This window comes from Pleurodeles waltl, chromosome 5, assembly GCF_031143425.1.
Source record: "Pleurodeles waltl isolate 20211129_DDA chromosome 5, aPleWal1.hap1.20221129, whole genome shotgun sequence".
NCBI classification, from domain to species: Eukaryota; Metazoa; Chordata; class Amphibia; order Caudata; family Salamandridae; genus Pleurodeles; species Pleurodeles waltl.
Genome location: NC_090444.1, coordinates 631,826,088 through 631,849,926, shown reverse-complemented (window position 1 = coordinate 631,849,926; position 23,839 = coordinate 631,826,088). Strand labels below are relative to the sequence as shown.

Here is a 23,839-nt window from a genome sequence, read left to right as displayed (position 1 = left end):
AACACAGCGTTCTACACAGGACTTAGCTTACCCTGCTGATACTCCACAAGATATTTGGAGCTCCCTCACACTGTCCACGGTGTCAAGAACATGACACTGACATGACATGTATGTTCTGAGATAATGAACACATTAGTTGACATAATAGTCAGGACCCGACCTTACCACCATGGGGCGTGGCGTCTTGGGACCGTTCAAGCTCAGGAATTCAGAGAGCATCGAGAATTGCTTCATAGATCTGGCAATGTTGATGGCTAGTAGGCTGATCTCTATGCACTGAAAGGCTGGGACATTGGTGCATGGCGATACTCAAATGGGGCAGAGCTGAGGTGGGAGCATGAAGGAGGTCTGTGCAAGACGCCCATTGCAACTGACTGGGAAAGGTTTTTGGGGAACTTCCAGGCGACCCAGGAGGCAGGAGTGAGGCATTTACTCAGCTGATAAAGTTTGCTTCCCAGTTCTTGTAATTGCCCTGAAGAAGAGAGATGCAGAGTACAGCAGTAACGGTGAGTGGAATCACACTTCTCAGGGAGTGAGAGAGGCATGAAATGAGAGAAAATGCCTTTCCTCTCATGTCTCTCTCAGCATTTCTACTGCCGCATCAGCAGAAATGCCCACTAGACACCAGGGAAATTGTTTTTTTGTATTTTTTTTTATGCATTAGGGCCGCTCCCCGGGGTGCAATTATTTTTACGCCCATTTCTGCCCCCCTAGGAGCAGATCTGCCTAACATAATTAGAGCGATTTGCCCCCGGGGGCAGAATTCCCTAGACACCAGGGATCTTTTTTTTTTGTTTGATTTTTTTTTTTAATATGTGGGGAGCGACCTCTTAGGCAAGGTCACTTCCCTGGGGGCAAAATGAACTGTAGGCCATTTCTGCCCCCTTTAGGGGCAGATCAGCCTATTTTTATTAGACCAATCTGTCCCAAAGGGGGTCTGAAACCCCAAATAAATAGGCTAAAGTTGCTCTGCCCACCGGTGGGCAGATGGGGCAATTACCCCCGATCCACTCCCCGGGGGAAGAAAGCCTACTAGATGCCAGGGTATTAAAAAAAAAAAAAAAGAAAACAGTTAGGTGGTGGCTACCAACCAGAATGGGCATGGGTATGCCCCCACCATAACTGAAGGGGGTAACAGTCTTTCATCTCTCCCCCGCATACTAAAACATCTTATCCCATGGCAAGCAAGAGGACATTTGATTATTTTGGTTTTTTGGTTTTACATTTGAGCCTTGAGAGCTTGTCTAACTCTCAAAATCGTCCTACTTTAGAATGGTGAGAGCTGCACTTTTTGGACTTTGGGATGCTGCCATGTAGAAAAATCCACAAGACCTAGACACATCTGAAAACTAAACATCTCAGTGAGCCCAGGGTGGTGTGCTTCACATGCATCCTGCACCATTTTCTTACCCACAATGCCCTGCAAACCTCCAACTTTGCTGGAAATCACACATTTTCCCCAAATGTTTGTGATGGAACCTCTCGGAATCTGCAGGAATCCACAAAATTCTTACCACCCAGCATTGTTGCATCTATACCGATAAAACTTCTTCCCCACTTGTTAGTCGATTTTTTTTTTTTCAAACTGTCTGTTTGGACCCGCTTTGGTTCCCCCTCAATTTCGACGTGTTTTGGCTCTTCCCTGTCACAGGCACTTGACCCACCTACACAAGTGAGGTATCATTTTTACCGGGAGACTGAGAGAATTGTTGGGTGGTAGGAAATCTGTCCCGGTGTGGTAATACCACACAGAAATGTGGGGAAAATGTGATTTTTTTAAGGTTTGCTGAGGATTCTGGGTAGGAAAACATTGGGGGATGCACGCAAGTCACATCTCCCTGGATTCCCTCTGATGTCTAGTTTTCAGAAATGTTTGGCTTTGGTAGGTTTCTCTATATGGCTGCTGAGCCCAGGACCAAACACGCAGGTGCCCCCGCAGAAACAGGTAGTTTAGAATTTGATCATTTTGATGTGTCCACACAGTGTTTTGGGGCATTTCTTTTCAAGGGTGCTAGGCCTACCCACACAAGTGAGGGACCATTTTTATCGGGAGACTTGGGGGAACGCTGGGTGGAAGGAAATTTGTGGCTCCTCTCAGATTCCAGAACTTTCTGTCACCAAAATGTGAGGAAAAAGTGTTTGTTTGGCCACATTTTGAGGTTTGCAAAGGATTCTGGGTAACAGAACCTGGCCAGAGCCCCGCAAGTCACCCCATCTTGGATTCCCCTATGTGTCTAGTTTTAAAGAATTCACAGGTTGAAAGGCTTCCCTACGTGCCGGCTGAGCTAGAGGCCAAAATCCACAGCTAGGCACTTTGCAAAAAACAGCTCTGTATTCTTTGGGAAAATGTGATGTGTCCACGTTGTGTTTTGGGGCATTTCCTGTCACGGGCACTATGTCTACCCACACAAGTGAGGTACCATTTTTATCGGGAGACTTGGGGGAACATTGGGTGGAAGGAAATTTGTGGCTCCTCTCAGATTCCAGAACTTTCTGTCACCAAAATATGAGGAAAAGGTGTTTTTAGCCAAATGTTGAGGTTTGCAAAGGATTCTGGGTAACAGAACCTGGTGAGAGCCCCACAGTACACCCCATCTTGGATTCCCCTAGGTGTCTAGTTTTCACAAATGCACAGGTTTGGTATTTTTTTCCTAGGTGCCAGCTGAGCTAGAGATCAAAATCCACAGCTAGGCACTTTCCAAAAAACACATCAGTTTTCAATGTAAAAATGTGATGTGCCAAGTTGCGTTTCCTGTCGCAGGCATTAGGCCTACCCATGCAAGTGAAGTACCATTTTTATAGGGAGACGTGGGGAACACAGAATAGCAGAACAAGTGTTATTGCCCCTTGTCTTTTTCTACATTTTATCCTTCCAAATGGAAGACGGTGTGTGAAAAAGACAACTATTTGAGAAATACCCTGTAATTCACATGCTAGTATGGGGACCCCGGAATTCAGAGATGGGCAAATAACCACTGCTTCTCAACACCTTATCTTGTGCCCATTTTGGAAATGCAAAGGTTTCCTTGATACCTATTTTCCACTCTTTATATTTCACCAAATGAACTGCTATATACCGGGTATACAAGGAAAACCCATTACAAGGAAAAGGTGTTTTTAGCCAAATGTTGAGGTTTGCAAAGGATTCTGGGTAACATAACCTGGTGAGAGCCCCACAGTACACCCCATCTTGGATTCCCCTAAGTGTCTAGTTTTCACAAATGCACAGGTTTGGTATTTTTTTCCTAGGTGCCAGCTGAGCTAGAGATCAAAATCCACAGCTAGGCACTTTCCAAAAAACACATCAGTTTTCAATGTAAAAATGTGATGTGCCAAGTTGCGTTTCCTGTCGCAGGCATTAGGCCTACCCATGCAAGTGAATTATCATTTTTATAGGGAGACGTGGGGAACACAGAATAGCAGAACAAGTGTTATTGCCCCTTGTCTTTTTCTACATTTTTTCCTTCCAAATGGAAGACGGTGTGTGAAAAAGACAACTATTTGAGAAATACCCTGTAATTCACATGCTAGTATGGGGACCCCGGAATTCAGAGATGTGCAAATAGCCACTGCTTCTCAACACCTTATCTTGTGCCCATTTTGGAAATGCAAAGGTTTCCTTGATACCTATTTTCCACTCTTTATATTTCACCAAATGAACTGCTATATACCGGGTATACAAGGAAAACCCATTACAAGGTGCAGCTCCTTTATTAGCTCTGGGAACCTAGGGTTCTTGATAAACCTACAAGCCATATAAATCTCCACAACCAGAAGAGCCGAGCAGACATAACAGTATATTGCTTTCACAAATCTGACATCAAAGGAAAAAGTTACAGAGTTAAATGTGGAGAATAACGGCTGTTTTTTTCAGCTCAATTTCAATATTTTTTAATTTAGCTGTTATTTTCTGTAGAAAAAGCTTGTAGGAACTACACAAATGACCTCTTGCTGAATTCTGAATTTTGTTTACTTTTAAGAAATGTTTAGCTCTCCAGGATCTAGGATTGGCTTCATACCCATTTCTGTCACTAACTGGAAGGAGGCTAAAAGCACAAAAAATAATAAAAATGGGGTATGTCCCAGTCAAATGCCAAAATTCTGTTGAAAAATTTGGTTTTCTGATTCAGGTCTGCCAGTTCCTGAAAACTGGGAAGATGGTGATTTTAGCACTGCAAACCTTTTGTTGATGCCATTTTTGGGGAAAAAAATCACAAGCCTTCTTCTGCAGCCCTTTTTCCCATTTTTTTTAAAAAAAGCAAAATTGCCACTGTATTTTGGCTAATTTCTTGGTCTTCTTCAGGGGAACCCATAAACTCTGGGTACCTCTAGAATTCCTAGGATGTTGGAAAAAAAGAACGCAAATTTGGTGTGGGTAGCTTATGTGGACAAAAAGTTATGAGGGCCTAAGCGCGAACTGCCCCAAGTAGCTTTCTAGGTAAGGGTCTTGAAAAATCGACATCATTGCACGTCCAGTACAGCATAGACTGTCACAGCCTAATAAAGACCTTCGAATAAGGTTTTAATCCCCACGAAAGCACTGAAAGAGTGACACTGCTGGTTGTCATTGTTAGCTTCTACATAATGAACATAGGTGACTTGTGCATTGGGATCGTCCGTGATACCTTCACAGACCTCTTTTCTTGACACCTTCTGCACTCTTATGGGCATCTATAAGACAGTTCTGAACGCCTTCACCTTTGTTGGCTGGGCAACAGACAGTATGTTCAGATGATCAAATCCAGATCGCCCATACACTGTCATGTACATGCCTCAGGGATCCTTTCTGGTCCCCAGGATATTTCAGTCCATTGTTTATTTTCTTCCTAAGACAATAGAGTCAGGGAACAGCCCTACGTAGAAAAGGACAGTCCAGCCTGAACTCCAAGACACTTTCCTTAGAGAGTGTATGTCTGGTACCTGTGTGTAATGACACAAGTGAGCACCGCCGCAAAACTGGAAATAGACCCAGCGGAATTATTAGGGGCCAAGGCTGATTTTAGCATTCCAGACATTAATTTTTGTTCTTCTGCCCACCAATAGCATTAGTTGATGCACCACTGATGATGTAGTTGCAATACCCCAAACATAGTTTTTAAAGGTTATTCTTTACATTGCATGATCAGAGGCAGGGAAGGATGAGTAGTTGGGAGCTAAAATGGTGACTCAGAGAGTTTTGGAGTGCCTATTTAAAACTCATTAATGGACGTCAGTGCTTAATTTGTAAAAAAATAAAATAAGTGCCAAGGCCCTTGTCAGGGGGCACCACAGCTTGCACCTCATATTGTCATTGTCAGCGCTGCCAATGGCACTACCTACACAACTCCTACCCATCACACTGCTACAAGTGTCACAATTCATACTGTTTGAGGCCGCAAAAGCTATACGAATGGGTGGGGTGGCAGGTATTAGTTGTTTACAATGTATATTGAACTAGTAACAACTGTTGTTCTGCTAATCTTTACATTTCAAAAAACAGCGCCGCCATGAGGCAGCTGTGAAATGTCGGTGCCAGCAATTAAGTGCCGGTGCTGAGCACTAGAAACCACAAACTCAAATTAAGCGCTGATGCAATTCACTACCACCAATGGTGCTCTACGCTCATTAGAAAAAGCTAGACATTTTAAATATGTACCAAACATTTCATTTTTTTCTTTGAAATTCTTTAATAAGTTTAATAGTTGCTGACTGCTGGCCGAACATCCATGCAGGACAGCATTCTGCTTCGTCTTGTGGAAGCTTTTTGAAGTCACCACATTTAGATTTGGAAATAATTGCCTGTGCCACTGAATAAATGCATGCTAGAAAAAAGCAACAGCTATGATTTGTTCTAGCAGTAGGTACCTGCATTGCTTTTTACAAAAAAATAAAATTTAACACCACTTTTTCCATTCATGTGATAGTATCCTGTGATATTTGATTTGCTATTATTCAGCTTTCGTTTACTATAACACAAATTGGCAACTGACTAACACACAATTATACAGTAGCATGTTTACCATGCTTATAAACCATTGAAATTATTGGTTAACATATCTTTCAGGGAACACGGTGCCAGATGTACGAAAAGACTGGTGGCAAAAAAGGTTGTAAATTGGGCATCTACTTTTTGTGACCAGTGTTTAATTTTGTGACGTGACCCATGTATCAATAGGATGCATCGCAAAATCTTCAGTCGCAGGGTGTCGTAGAATGCCCTGCACAGCAGACTGCTATTTAAGACGCCCTGTGATTGACTATGAACAGAGGAATTGTTGCCGAGATGAAACAACACACCAATATCCCCGTATTTGCATTCCCAAGGGGAACTTTTTTCTTTAAAGCAACTGTGTTCCTTAAAGAAACTGATGCTGCTGTACAAAGGTTCCCATTTGGGAAGCCATTGGAGGGTCGCACTGCAAGAGAGAGAGCAGGCACCTGTCCCACTTCCTACTCCCCCGCGGCTGTGAGATAAACATGCACTCATGTTTCATGTGCTTGTATTTGATCTACATTTGAAAATGTCTACTGTTGTTGCCCTTGCGGTGGCTGTTCTATTTATGAAGTGTTCATCTTCTCTCTGGTAAATGCTTGTAAAGAAGGCCTGCACATTTGCTGCACCTTGGATCACTGTTCAGTATGGGAAAATCGCTTAAACTGCAACTGCCCGTGCAGCCATTTTTTAAATACATTTCCTGGGTTATATTGTCTCTTTTTCTTTTCAAGCCCTTCCTAATTGCAATATGGTATGGGTTTGCAAACCCATTTTGCGAATTGAAATCCTTCCGACTAGCAAAATGGGTTTAACACATACCAAAAAAACATTTTTCGTTGCAGATAGCGTTAATTTTGCGAAGTGCAGGTCTTGAAACCTAAAAATAGCTTTTCACATCTGGGACATTCTTTTATAACCTACGCTCCCTTTAGGATTTTGGTACAATTTTAATGGGAAAATGGCCTTAGGGGTGGAGCCATTCTAACTCGGACAGAACTGAAAATTTAATTTAAAAAGTGCCTTTCTTAAAGGCGCTGTATTAAAAGATGCATTGCACTTTTGTCAAATACATGTGCTGTCAGCCTTCGCTTTTAAATCATGCCATTATTATGGATAGCATGGTAAAATAGTAAATTAAAAGTAAATCTTACCCTTAACTTTTAGCCAGGATCTTATTCTTCTTTTATACATTTTGATCAAATTGTAGTTTACCGGAAAAGGATCTGAAGAAGAACTACTGCCGAAATCCTGATGGCGAACCTCGTCCCTGGTGTTTTACTACTAACCCAAACAAACGCTGGGAACACTGCAGTATTCCTCGATGTGGTAAGTCACTTCAGGGACGTCACATCCGCATAATGGATTTGTCCGCAGAAATATCCAGAGTTTGTCCACTTGATTGACTCAGGAGGTATTTCTTTTGACTCATGGAACGCAAAACTGCCTTACTTGTTTCATGAGGCTTTTTTTAAAATTCTGTTTTATTCAAGTTTTCGTGCAAGAAACCAATATATAACCATTTAGGAATATCCTCATCCCCTTTCTCCATCCTCTTATGGTGGTACTTCATCTGGCTGTTCAGCGTGGGTCCAAAGACTGCTTTCCTGGTACAGGACAACTGTATGATAAATAATTACATTTCAATACAATACCGAATGTAGGACTCAAAATCATGCATGGATCACTTCCATCATCCTACTGTACTTTCTCCCGTCTCCTTCACTCTCCCCATATTTGAGTGAATTTTTTGGGACATCCACACATTATTTAAATCTGTTTTTCTGCTCTCAAGCACCATTCACTCTAGTCTCCCACTGCTTGCAGCATTGGGGCTGATGTGGAACCCCATTTCTGCATAATATCATGCTGTGTGATCACCAGAGACACATTGCAAAAGAGGAGTGTATATGTATTCAATGTTTGATCCTCCAGATACCCTGCTTCAACACCCTTGTGTTTAATGCCATGGGTTCCTCCACGACTAAGGATATCCCGCTTTTAACTGCCTCCCAACATTGGTAGATCTGTGAACATTCCCATATCATCTGAATGAGTGTACTTCTCTGCGAGCACCCTCTAATGCATCTATCTAATCTTATCCTACCCATGGCAAACAATCTAGATCTGGTGAGGTATGCTCAGTGCACGATTTTGAGCTGGATCAGCCTAAAGCCTGCCCTGATGGCCACCTCCCCTGGGTAACGACATGCCACTCTCCAGTCCAGTCCTCCAATTTACCAAGATATTCCTCCAGTTTTTCCAGTAGCACAGTCAGAGGTAGAGAACTTTTGACCAGAAGAGTGCTGTAGATAACGAGATGGTGTGGCAATGGAGTGGGGCACCCAGGACCACATACTCTAAAGGACTCTCGTCCAATATCTTTTCCTTCGTGCCAATACAGCCCCATAGTAGGTGTCTGACCCGGAGACACCATAGATATTGACACCCAGCCAGGTCCTAATGAGTCTGGAGTTCTTCAAAAGTCATCATTCCTTAGGTCATCCAGACATCTCCCAGTTGGAAGATGCCAATCACATTCCACTTCTTGTTACCTTCTACCCTTTACATGTGTGCCTTCCACTGTGGTGTCTCCAGTGTCAACATTGTCCATTTGGTGGCCTTCCTCCAAGAAGCTATAACTATCACTGTGGTGGTAGGTAATTCTTTTGGCCTCTTTTTCCCATGTATCCTTCTGATATATTCCTGCAGGTCTGGGGCTCTCCTGGCCTCCCTTACAAAAAGGTTCTGTCTGGTCTGCAAATGACCATTCATTAAGTACCAACAACTGTGTTGGCCAGTAGTACAAACAGAGATTTGGTAAAGCAATACCCCCTCTGAGGCAGGTCTGGTGAGCTTTTCCAGAGCTATGCATAGCATACCCTGTTTCAAGGCAGGCAGCTGATTTTGGAGGACACTGACTTGAAAACACCTCAGAAATCTTGAACCAGGAGTTCTGTAGGGCATACATCATTTTATAAAATGATGCCCTGCCAAGCAAAGACAGGGGCAGACATAGGCACTGGTTCACATCCCTCCTGAATTTCTACCAGGGGCCTGTCCAGACTGTGTTCATGAAAGTGGCCCCACTCCTCTGTGATGTAGACACTGAGCTATCGAAACACTGTGTCTTCCTGTGAAATGTAGCACTGCCAGTGCACCCTGGCCTGCCAACCCACCAGTGGGTATAGGCAAGGCTTGGACCAACAGATGGGAAGTTGGGGGTGTTACCTGAACACCGTGAACATCTCCAGTATTCTATCAATGGAGTTCTCCAGCTCTGCCAGACATAAAGCTACTGGACCTGTAGTGCATAAAGTCCCAATGGTCCAGAGCTATCACTTGATGAAGTAACTGCAGTGGCCAGGAGGTTTCCTCACAAATTTAGGAGGGAGATTGGGCGATATGCGGAACACTGATTAAGTGGTTTCCCCTGCTTATGGATGACAACGATTATCAACTAGTGCAGGTCCCAAGGCAGTTCCTCGGACTGTTTGAACTCATAAGGCATAACTCGGATCAGTTACACTACCTGACTTTTAATACATTAAAACAGTTCCAGAGGAAAGTCGTTGGGTCCAGTTGCCCTGCCATTATTTCTGATGCTGTTTCAACCTCCCACCACTCAGGCGTGCAGATCTTCTACACTCATCCCTTTCCTCCTCCCTCCGTGCAAGGTATACGAACAGCTACACAGCCTTATCCCAAACTCACATAATTTATGTTGATTGGACTTAAATAATGCTCTGCTTTTCTGGTGCATTAGGCATTAGTAGCCCTGCTGCAGGATCTCTATTTGAGCTGCCAAAGCTGAATCTGGGTTTGCCACATACTGCTCTTCCCCTGCTACCTGCTATTCCATCACCCGGTATTTCCTGTCTCGCTTTCTTTCCACTTCCTGGCTTCAGCATGCATGGTCAATGGGCTCCTTAAACAGTTTTGAATGCCTCCCACACTATGATCTCCAACTCCACAGAATCCTATTCTACTGGAGGTATGACTTCCTGGTCTTCTGGATGAAGTGTCTAGTTTCCCAATAGTCCTGACTCAGGGATCAATTTTCTAACGTAGTGAGGGTTGAGGAGACTGCTGTGTCATTTCCGAGGAGAGCAGAGAATAGTCTGAAAATCTTCTTGGCAAAAAATGGCCATTGTGGCACCTCCCCAGCTGGCTCATCAGGATCAGAAAATAATTCAGTCTGAAGAGGGATGCTAGCTTCTGTGTCATGTAGGAGTACTGTCTGTTGTTCGGGTGGGTAGCTTGCTGTGGATCAACGAGAACCATGGCCTCAAAAAATTTACTTAGTCTTGCATCTACTTTGGGTGGAGTGTCTCCCCTGGTTATTCTATCTAGATCCCTTTGTAGAGTTAGGTTGAGGTCTCCCCCGACCGCCAGGAGCAACTCCAAATCCATTCACCCTTAACCGTCAGCCCTGCAGACTGCAGTCCCGGGAGGTGGGAGGGAATACCAAGATGCCACCCATAACTCTTCCCCTTGCCAGGTTCCTCTGACTGCTGCCCAGCAGCCCTGGGGGTCAACCCACATTCCTAGCACTTGGAATCGGAGGGATTTGCAGCCCATGATGCACATTTAACCACGTAGCCATGGAAATGCCTGCGTGTACAAGCACTGCATGGCAAGAAATTCTCAACTGATACCCTGCAAGTGGGTTTCTTGTAGTAGAATTAGGTCAGTACCTGATGGGCAATGCATTTCTACACCACTCCCCTCTTCACTTTATTCCCCCACCCATTGATGTTCCAGGACACGATGGTCAGTAAGGTCTCTAAATTCCTATGCAGTTTGGTGGGTGCATAAGTGGGTCCATTGTTTGTCCCAAACCTGGGTGCCGACCAGGAAATGTTTTGAATTCCACATTAGTGAACCACCCTCAATCCCCCCACTTCTTTTCCACCCTCTCTGTCACCCCATGTGGCAGGTCTCTAACTACCCACCTCCGCAAAGCTCAAAGTGCCTGTCTCCCCCCCTTAAACATATTAAACATAACCCAAAGGAAACTTGGAATGTTTTGTTGACGTGTAGGGGAGGCGTCCTCCAGGTGGGCTCTTTCATCTAATGGGGGCAGAGCCCCTATCACCTTCATTTTGATCCCTATTGGCTCCATAACGAGTTCTTTGTGATTAGCCAGTGATGACTAGACTAGTTCATCTGCTGTCATCGGAGTGGGGGCAGCATCTTCTGGCTCTTCCCCAGAGGCTGTGTTGCTGCCATTTGATTCCATTGAACCTTCTTTGAGGGAACTCTATTATCAATTACCCAGTGGCTGCGATAGTGGGCTTCTTGCACCACTGGGGCATTCTGTGCGTTTGCCTGGTTTTTAGTGGGTGTTGATTCCTTTCTCCACTTGGTCCAGCATGATGGTTTCCTGAGCCACCAGTTGGCCCCAGGCACCCCGTCCCTGGACACCGGCATTGGATATCCCGGTGTTTCTGCCCATTCCCAGACTACTCCCACTGTCAAAATGAGCCACAATTTCTCTGGTGTAGATATCTGTAGTTTTACTGGACACAGCAAGCTATACTTAAGGACGAGAATACAAAGGTGGTGTTTCACAGGTTTTAATGTTTCATGCTGCCGCTAAATTGTTAGTATAGTCTGGGTAGATAGTCACCGGGTTACCCTCAATAATCCAGGGTTCATGGGATCAGACCTCCTGTAGGATCTGGTATTGGTCTCAAAAGTTCAGCAATCTGGCTATGATTGGACATTGAGGCTCTCCCTGAATTGGTAGGTGTCCCAGGGTTCTATGAGTATACTGCAATGTGAAGAGCACTGATGTCTGTCTGACAAGTAACTTGAAGAGGAGCCATTGTTCCACAAACGGTTCAGCGCTTGGATGTTCTGCATTTTCGGGGACACCAATGATACACACATTATTACTTGTAGAGCAGCCCTGTTGTATTGTTCTGATGTTGTCTTTTGTCATTGTGTTATTCCTCTGTTTTGTTTTGTTTTTACTCTCTTGTGCTGTATTTTTGCCTTGCATTTTTGTGTTATGTTGAGGTGTCCTACTGTGTTGTTTTGTATGTGTATTATATTGTTGTGCTACATTGATTTGCTTGGGTTGTTGAATGATTTGTGTAATCCTGCTGTGTTATTCTGCTGCTTAAATTGGCATGTAGTCTTGTGTTGTTATGTTTTGGATTGTGCTGTCCTTTTGGAATGCTATAATGTTGTCTTATTTTTTAGCTCATTGATTGAGAGTAACTCAACTCATTATCATTATCAGTTTTATTTGATAATCCAAGACAGTCATACAAGCACATAAATAAATTCACTCATCAATAACACAGTAACCAAAAAAAATAAAATGGATACATTTACAATGACATATAGCTGATTTAAAAATAAAAAAAACACATTATTCTGTGGCATTCCTTCTCATTAAATAACAGTTGCAGAAATCGGAGAGGCACTCTACACTGACTAAATGTATACTCCCTTAAAAGTGGTATCAAAAATTGAGCTCTAAAAACACCATAACATTTGCAGGGCAATATAAAGTACAGAATCTTTTGGACAGAAACACCACCTTATGGACACACATTTTTAGCCTCACTCCCAAATTCCCCCAATGGAAAACACAAAAGATTGCTAATTGTGCTAGCTCTAAGTCCCAATAGCTAGGCCCTCTTCCAGCTTCTGCCGACTAAAGTCAAATAGTTTTTCACATCAACATTAGATTTGAGAATTACATATTGTTGCACCAATGACTTTCTTAACTCCATGCTTTCCCTTAACTGACATCTGCGCTCCAAAACTATCTGCTTAACAGCCATCTTGTCCTTCTTTTTACATATGGGCATTGTTAGAAATTGGCTCTCTGGTTGGCAGAGGTGTGCACCCTGTCCGAATGGACACCACAATCTTAGTCAGGGTAAGTCAGATACACTCCATAAATTAACCTGTGCTCATCCTCTGGTAGCATAGCACAGAGCAGGTAGGCTTAACTTAAAAGGTAATGTGTAAACTGTTTGTGCAACACTTCAAATAGATACCAGTGAAAATACCACACAAAGAGACCCACACCTCGTTAGAAAAATAGGTCTTAATGTTATGAGTACAACAAGACCAAAACTGCAAAAGTCCAATAAGTAGAAGTCGAGATATGAGTTTTTTAAAGATAAAATGCAATATAGTGCTTAAAAGCATAAAACGTCATCAGGAAATAGCTGATCATGCTAGACGGGGGTGAATCCATAAGTTCAGGCCAACTGCAAAAGAGCACAGGTCGGATACAGTCCCAGGTAAGTCCAGCTGAAGTTTTCCCTTCTCAGAGTTGCGTCAAGGGTCATGTTCATGGTGAAAAAGTTTACTGGGAGCAAGGAGCGCGTCGCTAGTGGTTGTCCACAGATGCGAAGAGTTGGCCAGAAAGTATGGATGAGCAGAGTGGAGCCCCGCTGTTGCATGCAGTGATGCTTGCTGTGCAATGAGACAAATGTTTGGCAGCTCGTGCTGATTCTTTGTGCCTGCCACACGGTTCCAGTGTCAGCGGGCACAGTTGAGGTTGTGAATAACCAACAAGCTGGATTTCAGGACCTGCAAAACCACTTTTAAGAGCTAAGAACTAGAGAGGCGCCCGTTGAGGGTGAGGGTCTGGATAAAGACGGGTCCAGGAACTGTCGCAGGAACATTGGAAGTCTTTTGTGTCCCTGAGCCTTTAGAAAATAGGAGGAGCCAGCAAGCTCTTTGAGTCACTTTGGTTCTGGGATGGAGAGATGCAGGTCCAGTCCTTCTCACTCCTAGGCAGGAGGGCAGCAGGTGGAGAGTCAGCTCAGCAAAGCAGGAGTCCAGCAAAGTGGCAGTCCTTGTAGCAGCACGCAGTCCTTCTTCCTGGCAGAGTAGCCGCAGGCCCAGAAGTGTACTGACTTTGTGGTGTCAGAGGTCAAGTACTTACACCCAGTTGTGCCTTTAAAGTGGGGGAGACTTCAAATTAAGGGTCTTTGAAGTTCACAGAGGCCCTTACTGCCATGGCTCCAGACTCATTACAGCTCTTTGTGAGTGGCACGACACTGCCCTTTCAGGTGTCAGTCATTCCCACCTTTCCTGCCCAGGTTGGCCCATCAGGATGTTGATGGCCTATCAGCCACACCTAAGCTCCCTTAGTGTGTGTCTATCTAGAGGAAATGCACAGTCCCAGCTGTCGCCTTTCTAAATGTGGCATTTTCAGAACTACAATTCAAAATCCAATTTCACCATACGTTGTGATTTTAAATTGTGAGTTCAGTGACACCAAACTTGACAAACCTGTTTCTTTCAGATTGGTCATTACACTAATCAGATGGGATAAAGTCATGCGGCCATTAGATAATGGCATCACTAAATAAAATGCCTCCACCCATCCTTGTCCTGTATATAAACTAGTCAAACCAGACAACAGTTGTCCAGTACTTGGTAGGTGGGAGGGAGAGCGAGGGAGTAGGTCTAGAAGTAATGCCATTATCGGTAAGTAATGGACGCATTACCTTCCGTCCCTCCCTCGTCTTCCTTCTTAACCAATGAGATATAACAAATAAAATAGAAACGGACAGCTGAGTTGTAAACAACTCTTTATCTCATACACCAGCAAGACCAGAGAACGTATCTATCTACTCAAAGTGGCTGTCAAGGGCTTCTCCCCCTTCTTTGCAGGACCACAATTCACAAAAAATATGTCCCCTTTCGGAAACAACTTCACCATATTCAAGTACCACATAAATTGTGGTCTCATGTCCAAACAATTAAGTTTACACTCCTCATCTGAAGAAGGCTTGGACAAAATTCAGGCAAAATCAACTCCTGACTGACATGAAAGGCCAAATTAAACTTAGGCACAAATGATGGGACCAGACCCAGAACAACCCTATCCTGAAACACCTTACAATGAGGATATTTACAAGATAAAGCCCCCAACTCCTCCAAGCACCTAGCCGAAGTGATATCCACCAGAAAGCAAGTTTAAAAAGTCAATAGCTTGAAACTAACCTGATCAAGAGGCTCAAATGGAGGACGAGTCAAGGTCTCTAACAGCAACTGAAAATTCCAACTAGGAAAAGAACACACCGTTCTAGGAAACAAGTTCACCAGCCCTTTGAGAAACCTAGTCAACAGCCCTTCCTCATATTTCAGATTTTGTGTAGAGCCATGAAATGGCTGAATCATTGTCTATTGAACCCTCAAAGTAGCGACTGGAAGACCCATGTTAGCCCCATCTTGCAAGTAGTGAAAAATCAGAAAAATACTGGCTAAAGTAGAATCCACTGCTTCCCCGAATACCAGACCAAAAATGCCTTCTAATGCTTGACATAAGAATGCAGCATAGATGACCACCTTGAAGCTTCTAAAGTCACTGCCAACTTCTCAGGGACCCCTAAACCAGCTAAACCTCTCAGTTCAACCTCCATGTCGTCAAGAGCAACTTCCTCAATGATCCCAGAGGAAGAGGTGGAAAGAACAGAGGAGACCGAACAACTGGAAGAGACCATTCCTGGCAGTACCTCAACAACTTCAGGAGAGGGAACCAATTCACTAAGGGCCACTGCGGAGCAATCAAAGTCACCTAAGCAGTCTCTTTTCTGACCCACACCAGAAATGCCCTGATCAACAGGAATGGTGGAAAAGTATGTATCAGATACTGAGGCCAACGACAAGTCAACCCATCCATTGCTCAAGCCTGAGGACACCTTCATCTTGGCATCAAACATCTGTACCTTGGCATTCTCTGGAGAAGCAAACAGGTCTAACAGTGGCACACCCCACCTCTGAACAATCATATCGATCAGGCAAGGGTGCAGGGAGAAATCCTTGGAGGACACAATTTCCCTGCATAAAAGATCCGCCCAGACATTCTCCTTCCCACCGAATGTACAGTGCACTCAGAGACAGAACATACTCCTAGCCCAGATGAATATCTTCTGTGCAACCACGTTCAGGGACTTGGACCTGGTACCACCCTGCCTGTTGACGTAAGACTTCACACCAGATTGTCTGTCTAATCCAGCACCATCTTCCCCTTGAGGCTCACCTGAAAATGAACCAGAGCCAACAGAACAGTCTTTAACTCCCTCCAGTTCGAAGACTTTCAAGAGCTATGAAGGGCCCAGAAACCCAGGACCTGCTCCGACTCTAACAAGCCCCCTTCCCGGAGAGGCTGGTGTCCTTTGTCAAGATGATCTCACCCCAGCCACTACAACAGATCCCTGTAGACCTGTGCAACATTCTGGATGCGGACCTGAAGGTCGTGAGCCTCTGGCGGCCACAGGGAGAGAAACCAGCTGACCAGTTTGTGCAGGTGAAACCTGGCCCAAGGAACCAGAAATACAGTTGATGCTAAGCGACCATGAACCTGCAACCACTCTACGGTCTGAGGTGCTTCCTGATCCACCAAAACCCACACCTGATGCTGCAAGCTGACCAACTCCCTTTCCGAAAGAATTACTAGGCCCCTGCGAGTCTGAAAATGTGCTCTGATGAACACCATGTCCTGTGACAGAACCAAAGAAGACTTTTCCCAATTTATCAAAACTCCATGCCCCTGAAGGGTCTGCATCACCCTTTCCACATGAACCACCAACTGGGACTCTTTGGGGGATTGTACCAACAGCACATCTAAATAAGGATGAAGAATAGCCCCTCTTCATGAAGAATAGCCATCAGAGGAGCCAGAACCCGGAATAAATACTCTGGTTGATGACTTGAGTCCAAAAGGAAGAACACAAAACTGGAAATGATCATCCCGTATCGCAAACGGTGGAAACCGTTGAGAAGGAACTGCAACAGAGACGTGCAGATAGGCATCCTGGAGATCCAATGAAGGCAAAATCTCCTGGACCTTTCAGAGGAATAATTGCTCGAATTCACAACATTAAAAAATTAATAGATATTTTCCATAAATTGGCCAACTTGAGATCCAGGACTATCCGAAACACCACTGACACCTTCCGAACAAGAAACAAGATGGAATAGGCCCCTTCCCCTTGTACTGCAACTGGTATTTCCCTGTTTCCATCCAGAAGGGCCATCCTTTCCCATTGATCTGACACATCCTGCCACCAGACTGACAGAAAATGCAGAATCCTGCTTCCTGCCAGCAAAGCCCCCCTCCTGAGAGTAAATGTCAAGTTCCCTTCTTTGAGGCCCCTTTCTGAGCTGGAACATTGCGTTTAGGAGAATAACCGGGTGCGAAGTCTCCTCCTCCGAAAAGAAGAGTGACGGGTCTCATGCTTCGGGGATGATGTACAGGCTTTCTTCCACCCCTCCCCAGCTGAAGAACCACCCCCCCCCCTTATAGGGCAAGGCTTGCTTCATTTCCTTAAATGCCTCGGAGATCATGGCAGGTAATTGTTCCCCTAAGAGTGAATGACCCTCAAATAGAATTTTCATCAAGGTAGCTTTCTCCCCTGTTTCATGCTTCTATTGCCTCAGCCAAAGAGCTCTCCTGGCCGCAATCAAAGCACCAGTGGACATTGCCGAAGAGCGTATAATGTATGATGGAATGACTGCAAGCAACCTTGCTTGCTGCTCCATAGCAGATCAGAGCACTTCGTACTCTCCTGAACAGCCACAGCCAGCTTATCAAAGTCCTTTACCAAGGATTTTGCTGACTATGCTGAGAAAAGACTAGCTTTCAAAGCCAAATTCTCAACGCTTTTCGCCCTCTTAATACCAGAGTCCACCTTTCTATCTATGGCATTAGTGGGAGTACAGTCCTCTGGATTAATAGCCATCTTGCCAATCAGGGTAGCCATAATAGAGTTCATATGAACTGAATGAGGAAGAGCATCCTCCTACTCTAAAGGGTACAATTTCTGTAGATGGTGAGGGATCTGAACCTTATCTGCATCCTCTCATTCCCTCATTCCCATATCCCTAACAGGACCTTGAAAGAGCATGGCAAACCTAGAGGTCTAACCTATTGGGGGAAACAGAACAACCCCTTCTGCTGCCTGAAAGGATGGAAACCCCAGGTTTTCTCTCACATGGGCCAGAATATCTCGCATTTTCTCTCAGGAAACATACTTCCCGCCAGAAGTAGATGGCGCCTCCAAATCCGCAGCCGAAGAGTCATTGACAGTCACCACAGTCTTAGTCTTGGCCGTTCTAACAAGCTTTGCAAGCTGACCCTGAAGGTATCACGCCACCGTCATGTCTTGCACTGCCTCCATAGACATGAGAGGCACATCACCCCTCCTGGACTCTGAGCATCACAAGCCCTTTTGTGGTGGAGAGGAACATCCTCCTCCCAGGAAGTAGTCAACAGTATGTGCTCCCATTTATTAGTTCACTTTCCTCTATGATCACCACATGAATGCCACAAAACCAACCAGGGCTCCTTAAATGAAGGGAGAAAACCCCCAGCATAAAACAATGAGGGAATGCCTCCAGAACAAACATATGGGCCAGTCACAGTCCCCCATGATTCCCTGCAAAATAGAAAGAAAAACCGGTGCAAACCCTTTCCTACTGCCTTTTTAAAATCAGCTCCAATATGGGGCGTGCATCACTAAGGCGCTCCTTCCTTATTCACACTGAAAAGCAGGAAATGCTGCCAAACCTGGAAACCGCAGCCCTCAGCTCCACTAATGGCAGGGATCCAAACAACGAAGTTCTCCAGGCCCACCGTGAAGGGAGAAATAAGGTACATCTCCGGGGAGGCAAAGTAAAAGAGGATCAGGAGGGGGGCATTGTTATTTAGAGAAGGGGGGGGTCTATTTGAGGCAAGGGAGCCTCATAGGTTTTCGAAGGAATGCGAGAGAGGGATGGGAGGTAATCCCAATGTTATCCTAAGGGAGGGATAGGCATTGCAGTAGTGAAAAACAAATGTAGGAGTTTTTCACTTTCTGGACATGTGAAACTAAAAAGTACATGTCCTGCCTTTTAAATACTTTGCACCCTGCCCTGTCGATTACATGGGGCCTACCTTAGGGGTGACTTATATGTATAAAGGTGGAAGGTTTAGGCCTGGCAAGAGGTTTATCTTGCCAGGTCAAAATGGCAGTGTAAAATTGAAAACAGAGGCTCTGCAAAGGAAGGCCTGAGACATGGCTAAGGGGCTACTTCAGTGGGTTGCCCAATCAGTGCTGTAGGCCCACTAGTAGCATATTATTTACAGGCCCCAGGCTCATGTAGTAAACTTTACTGAGAACTTATAAGTAAATTAAATATGGCAATTGGGTATTAGCCAGTGTTATCATGTTTTAAGGGAGAAAGCACAAGCACTTTAGCACTGGTATTCAGGGGTAAAGTGCACAGAATACCAACGCAAGCAACAACAAGGTCAGATGGAGGGAGGCAGGCAGGCCAAAAGCTGGGGGAAGATCATCCTAAGGCAGTCAGGTCTAACAGACATTGGTTGTGTGAAGAGAACAAATCTACCCAATCCCCCAAAACTTTGTTTAACGTGGGCAAGACATGGTATTTTTAGACAGTGATCACACTGTAAACAGTTTCTTATCATTGCCTGCTTATAAGTAGCCTGGGGATTATTCCAGACTGATACCCATAACATAAGGGGACCCAGTTTGAGAAGATTCTCCAGATACGCCAGGCAAGTTCTTCATGGCAAAAATAGTGCAAAGTTAAATGAGAAAATGAAAGAAGATGCATGCAAAAGCACTTTTCCTCCACCTGAAGTACCTAACATTCAGTGTAGCTCTAAATACCATTCCCAAAGCTAGCAGTCAGCACAGATTGCTTTCAAAAGAGCAAGGAGGGGCTTATTGCCCACATCTTGGCTCACATTAAAAATCGAACTCACTATTTGGGTAAACTTTGAGCTGCAATACGAAATATTGCTATCCCAATACAAACTGGGCTCAAATACAACCACCAAATGTAGGAAACTAGACCCACTGACTAATGTATTGTCATTGATAAAAAAGGGTGCGGAGTTTAGTGCATTTTGGACCGCACACCATGGTTTGTGACATGGAAAAATGTGTTGATAGATCCAAGTCTGAAATAACTGTGCAAAAGCTCTAAACATACAACATAGAGAATTTGGAGTGCGAGCAAATACAGCATCATCTGCATGCAGAAGCAAAGGCGTAGGGACAGAATTAACTAATGAGACATCCTGTGTGACTAATTTCAGATGTTCATTAAGTTTAATAATAAATAAAAATGAACAGAAGAGAGCAAGGACACACCCTTGCAGTATTCCTTGATGCTGTTTAACAGGATCTGAGGGTTTAAATAATAAATGCTAGGTACAATGGCCATCACTTTGCTGCAGTATACCTGCCTATAAGCAAGTGCAAATGTAGGCACTGCTCTATAGTACCTAGCCTTTCCTTAGAGACGTATTGACAAGAGTTCAAACAGTTATTTTCCTGTTCCCAGACGCTAATCCAGTTAAAGATGACCTATGATCTTAACTGAAGAATCAATTAATAAGATTGGCCTGTAGCATTTGGCATCAGTGTGACTACCTTTCTTAAATATTGCCACAATATTTAAGCTTGACCAAGAGAAAGTTCAGTTCAGTAGATAGCACTGAGTACATTAGTCACCACCAATAATGTCCGCAAGTCATCCTTTCGTTTAAAAATATCCATGCGGACCCCATCGGGTCCCATGGATTTGTAAGCAGAACTTTCATGTAGGATGGAAATGATTTTGTCTATGTCAAATTGTATCATCTTAGCCGAGCCTTGATATTTAGATAAATCTATAATAAAGTCACCATCTGTGCTCGGGCAATAGATGCTACAAAAACAATCAACCCACTAATCTCCTGGAATATTACTGCTCATGTTAGTAACCGATGTCTTATTCACTCATAAAAGATTAACTGTCCTCCTGAACAGTTTGGTATTTTTCAATGTTGCTGAAGCAGTCGAACACTCCCTGTTATTTGTGCAAATTTCCATCTTCCATAATGCTAATGTCTTTTTATAAGCTGCCCGGGCTGCAGAAACCCCCTCAGAGTTTCTGGGTAAGGAGGATAAAGCCTTACACAGATCTCTGTTGGCATGAGAGCAGGTGCTGTCAAAGCAACTTAGAGCTAAGGAAGCCGACCTGAAAGCTGGTTAAAGCAATGAGTTTTTAATAACAGCACACAGTTCAGAGAAACTTAAACCTAAATTCCCTTTGTATATCATGTATACCAATTACTCGAATTAACTTTAACTGAAGAATGTAAATAATGACTTAGAGTGGGTAAGTGCCATGTTGGCATAAACCTATTATATTGAGGTTGCGAATGAACAAATAGTTTCTGGGTAGCTCACAAAATTCAGCAGAAAAACAAATATGACTGACAGAGGGTTATGATCACCATAATTGACATGCAGAGGCTCACTCTTTATTCACCAAGTACTAATACAAACCCCTGGAAAAAAACTATCAAGTCAATTATGGAAGCGCAACCTCACCCATAAAGAGTAGAAATTCTTAGCTCACTGCTAGAATCATACTGTTAACTAGATTGCAAGCTAGACTATATTTTTCCAATTTTATGCCTCTGGAATCAGAAGAAACCGTATTGAAAAAAATAGTAGATGATTTACATTGATAGGCCAAATCAATAGTACAAAAAATTAATGTAACATTTGAATCACCACAAAGAATACATTTGCACTCTGTCGTATTCGAGCTATGAGACGTCAGTAAATTAGCACTTATATTAAACAGAGATATACAATTATTATTATTAGAACTGGTAAAATCATTACTGTAAAAATTGATTATATAAAATAGAAATTTTTGTTGTATGGCCACCAGAAGTACTTGAAGTTCAGAGCTGTCAAAATTCAGTAAGGTACTCCTTACTTCTAGGCCAGGAGTTAGCTAAATAGATAACCCGCCCTTCAGTTGCTCTGAACATAATGAGCTGGTTGGTACAGAGTGATATATGAAGCCTTTGCATGCAAGGGGAAGATTTGCCCATGTTTCCTGCAAAATTAAAGATGCCAAATTCTCAATCAGGTATATCCGTTCTGGCTTTGTCAATTTATTGCTCAGCTCAGATATATTACAGGATAAAATACTAATGGGTGAATGGTGAAGCACTACCCTAGACTTGGATTCCACCACAGGATTGAATACCTTCCTGTTCTCTAGTTTGTCATACTACACAGTATATCTGAAATTCTTTCTTCTCCTGATAAATTGTCCAGAGCCACAAATCTGTTAAAGAGTGGCAAAATAGAAGAAACTAGTTGTGATACAGTAGAAATAGGCACATGAACATAATTGTTGCCTAAGTTAAAATTTTGGGAATGTGCAACATAAAACGATTTATAAAAATATTCTATGGGTAAGGGAACAATTTGTGAATGACTAGAAACTGAGAAATGTGGGAGAGCAAAAAGTTGTCATACTAGGGGTGGGCTATAAATTCTGCTCCACCAGCAGAATTCGCAGAGTTTTGGCCACTCCGCGTTACGCATGTAACACAGAGTTAGGGGAAAATTCTGCCGACTGCCGCGTGGTGGAGATTTTTCTTGCACATGGCTCACCAAGTGTAAGATGGCGAGCACAAGCAAAACTTGGCGTCTACTGGCGTGACTTTCAGACAATAGAAGGGCACCCCAGGAGATTTTCCCAATGCAGGCAGACACAGGTGGTCGTGACAGTTCACATTGGAAAAGCTGCCGCTTGAGTAGAAGGTCTACTTGAGTGGCAGCAAAACCAACTCGAGCAGCAGCACCCTCTGGCATGCCACGTGGTGCCGTTCACACTGATTTTTTTGCTCCCAGCGCTAAAAATCAGCACAACCTGGGGATTTCTGCCCAATCACGGAACTCCGTGGATTCTTGCAGAGAGTTTGTGTAACTCAGTGGAATTCCACAGACTGAAACTTCATGAGTTCTGCCCACCCCTATATCATATCAGACAAGGAGTTCTGAAATTTCCTTTAACAACAACACAGTCTCTACTTAAGTAATTCAGAGAGGGGCCAACTCATCCAATCCTTCTAGCCATATTAATACAACTGCTGTTTGTTGTACTGTAACCCTTATGTCTGCATAGCCAGTGCAACAACATATGGGTCAGTTGTTCATTTGGCTCTTCCTGGACCAGTCTGAGCTTGGGGATGTTAGCTAATACCAGCCATACAGACAGGCAGACACAGACAGTGGTAGGATCAGGGTTTCTAGCTATCAAGCAAAAGTTCCCTACGTAAAACCAGGCAATGATGAAGAACCAATTTGCGTAATACTTGAGAAAATAGAGTTGTTCCCTGTACTATCTTAAGACAGAGCAGGGGCCTTTGTAACTGGTAGTGTCACTGGAGGTATACTTGAGGAAATGGGATTACTAATAACAGCTGGTTGCTGGCCCAAGATTGAGCTAATGGGTGGTGGGGGGACTTCCTGCATAAAGAAGAACATTCTGCTACAGTGTTAATCGGAAGTGCCACAATTTGGGAGTCTATACAGTCCAAATGATAAAAAATAGGTGCTCCCTTTGTCACACTACCTCTGCTGTGCTTACGCTCCTTACTTAATTTTGACCAGCAGTTTGTTTGGTGACAAAATTGCTTTGGGAATAGGTATCAGAGACCCCAGGTTTGTCTCAACGTAGGAGCACAGGAGTTAACACCTTCCATGACAACACATGGAATCGTAGGCTCAAAATGACAATTTACAATAGTGAGGCCTGCTCCTTCAGTCAACCGCGTTCTCTCAGTCAGTATGATTTATTTTGTAATTACCCCACCACTCATTCCAGAATGGAATCAATAGTAGTTCCTTTATATGTGGGGATAGGATTACCTACAGCTGTCCTTTTGCTCATATTGATCAACAGTTTGTTCCAGTAGAGTCACAAATGAAAGTTGGGAGGCCCAGCCCAGTCTCCTCCTGGCTCCGATGGGCATATGTGAGCCCACTCATTGCCCAAACCCTCCCAAGCGTTCAAATG

General features: G+C 43.8%; 1 protein-coding gene across 1 annotated transcript in view; it reads left to right on the top strand.

Annotated features, from left to right (window-relative positions):
- The window catches only part of PLG (plasminogen), a 387,567-nt gene that overhangs the window by 148,466 nt on the left and 215,262 nt on the right, over positions 1-23,839 (top strand). Inside the window, exon 7 of the mRNA XM_069234491.1 lies at positions 7,182-7,300. Within this exon, the coding sequence (XP_069090592.1) occupies positions 7,182-7,300 (119 nt within the window). The remainder of the gene's footprint in view (positions 1-7,181; positions 7,301-23,839) is intronic.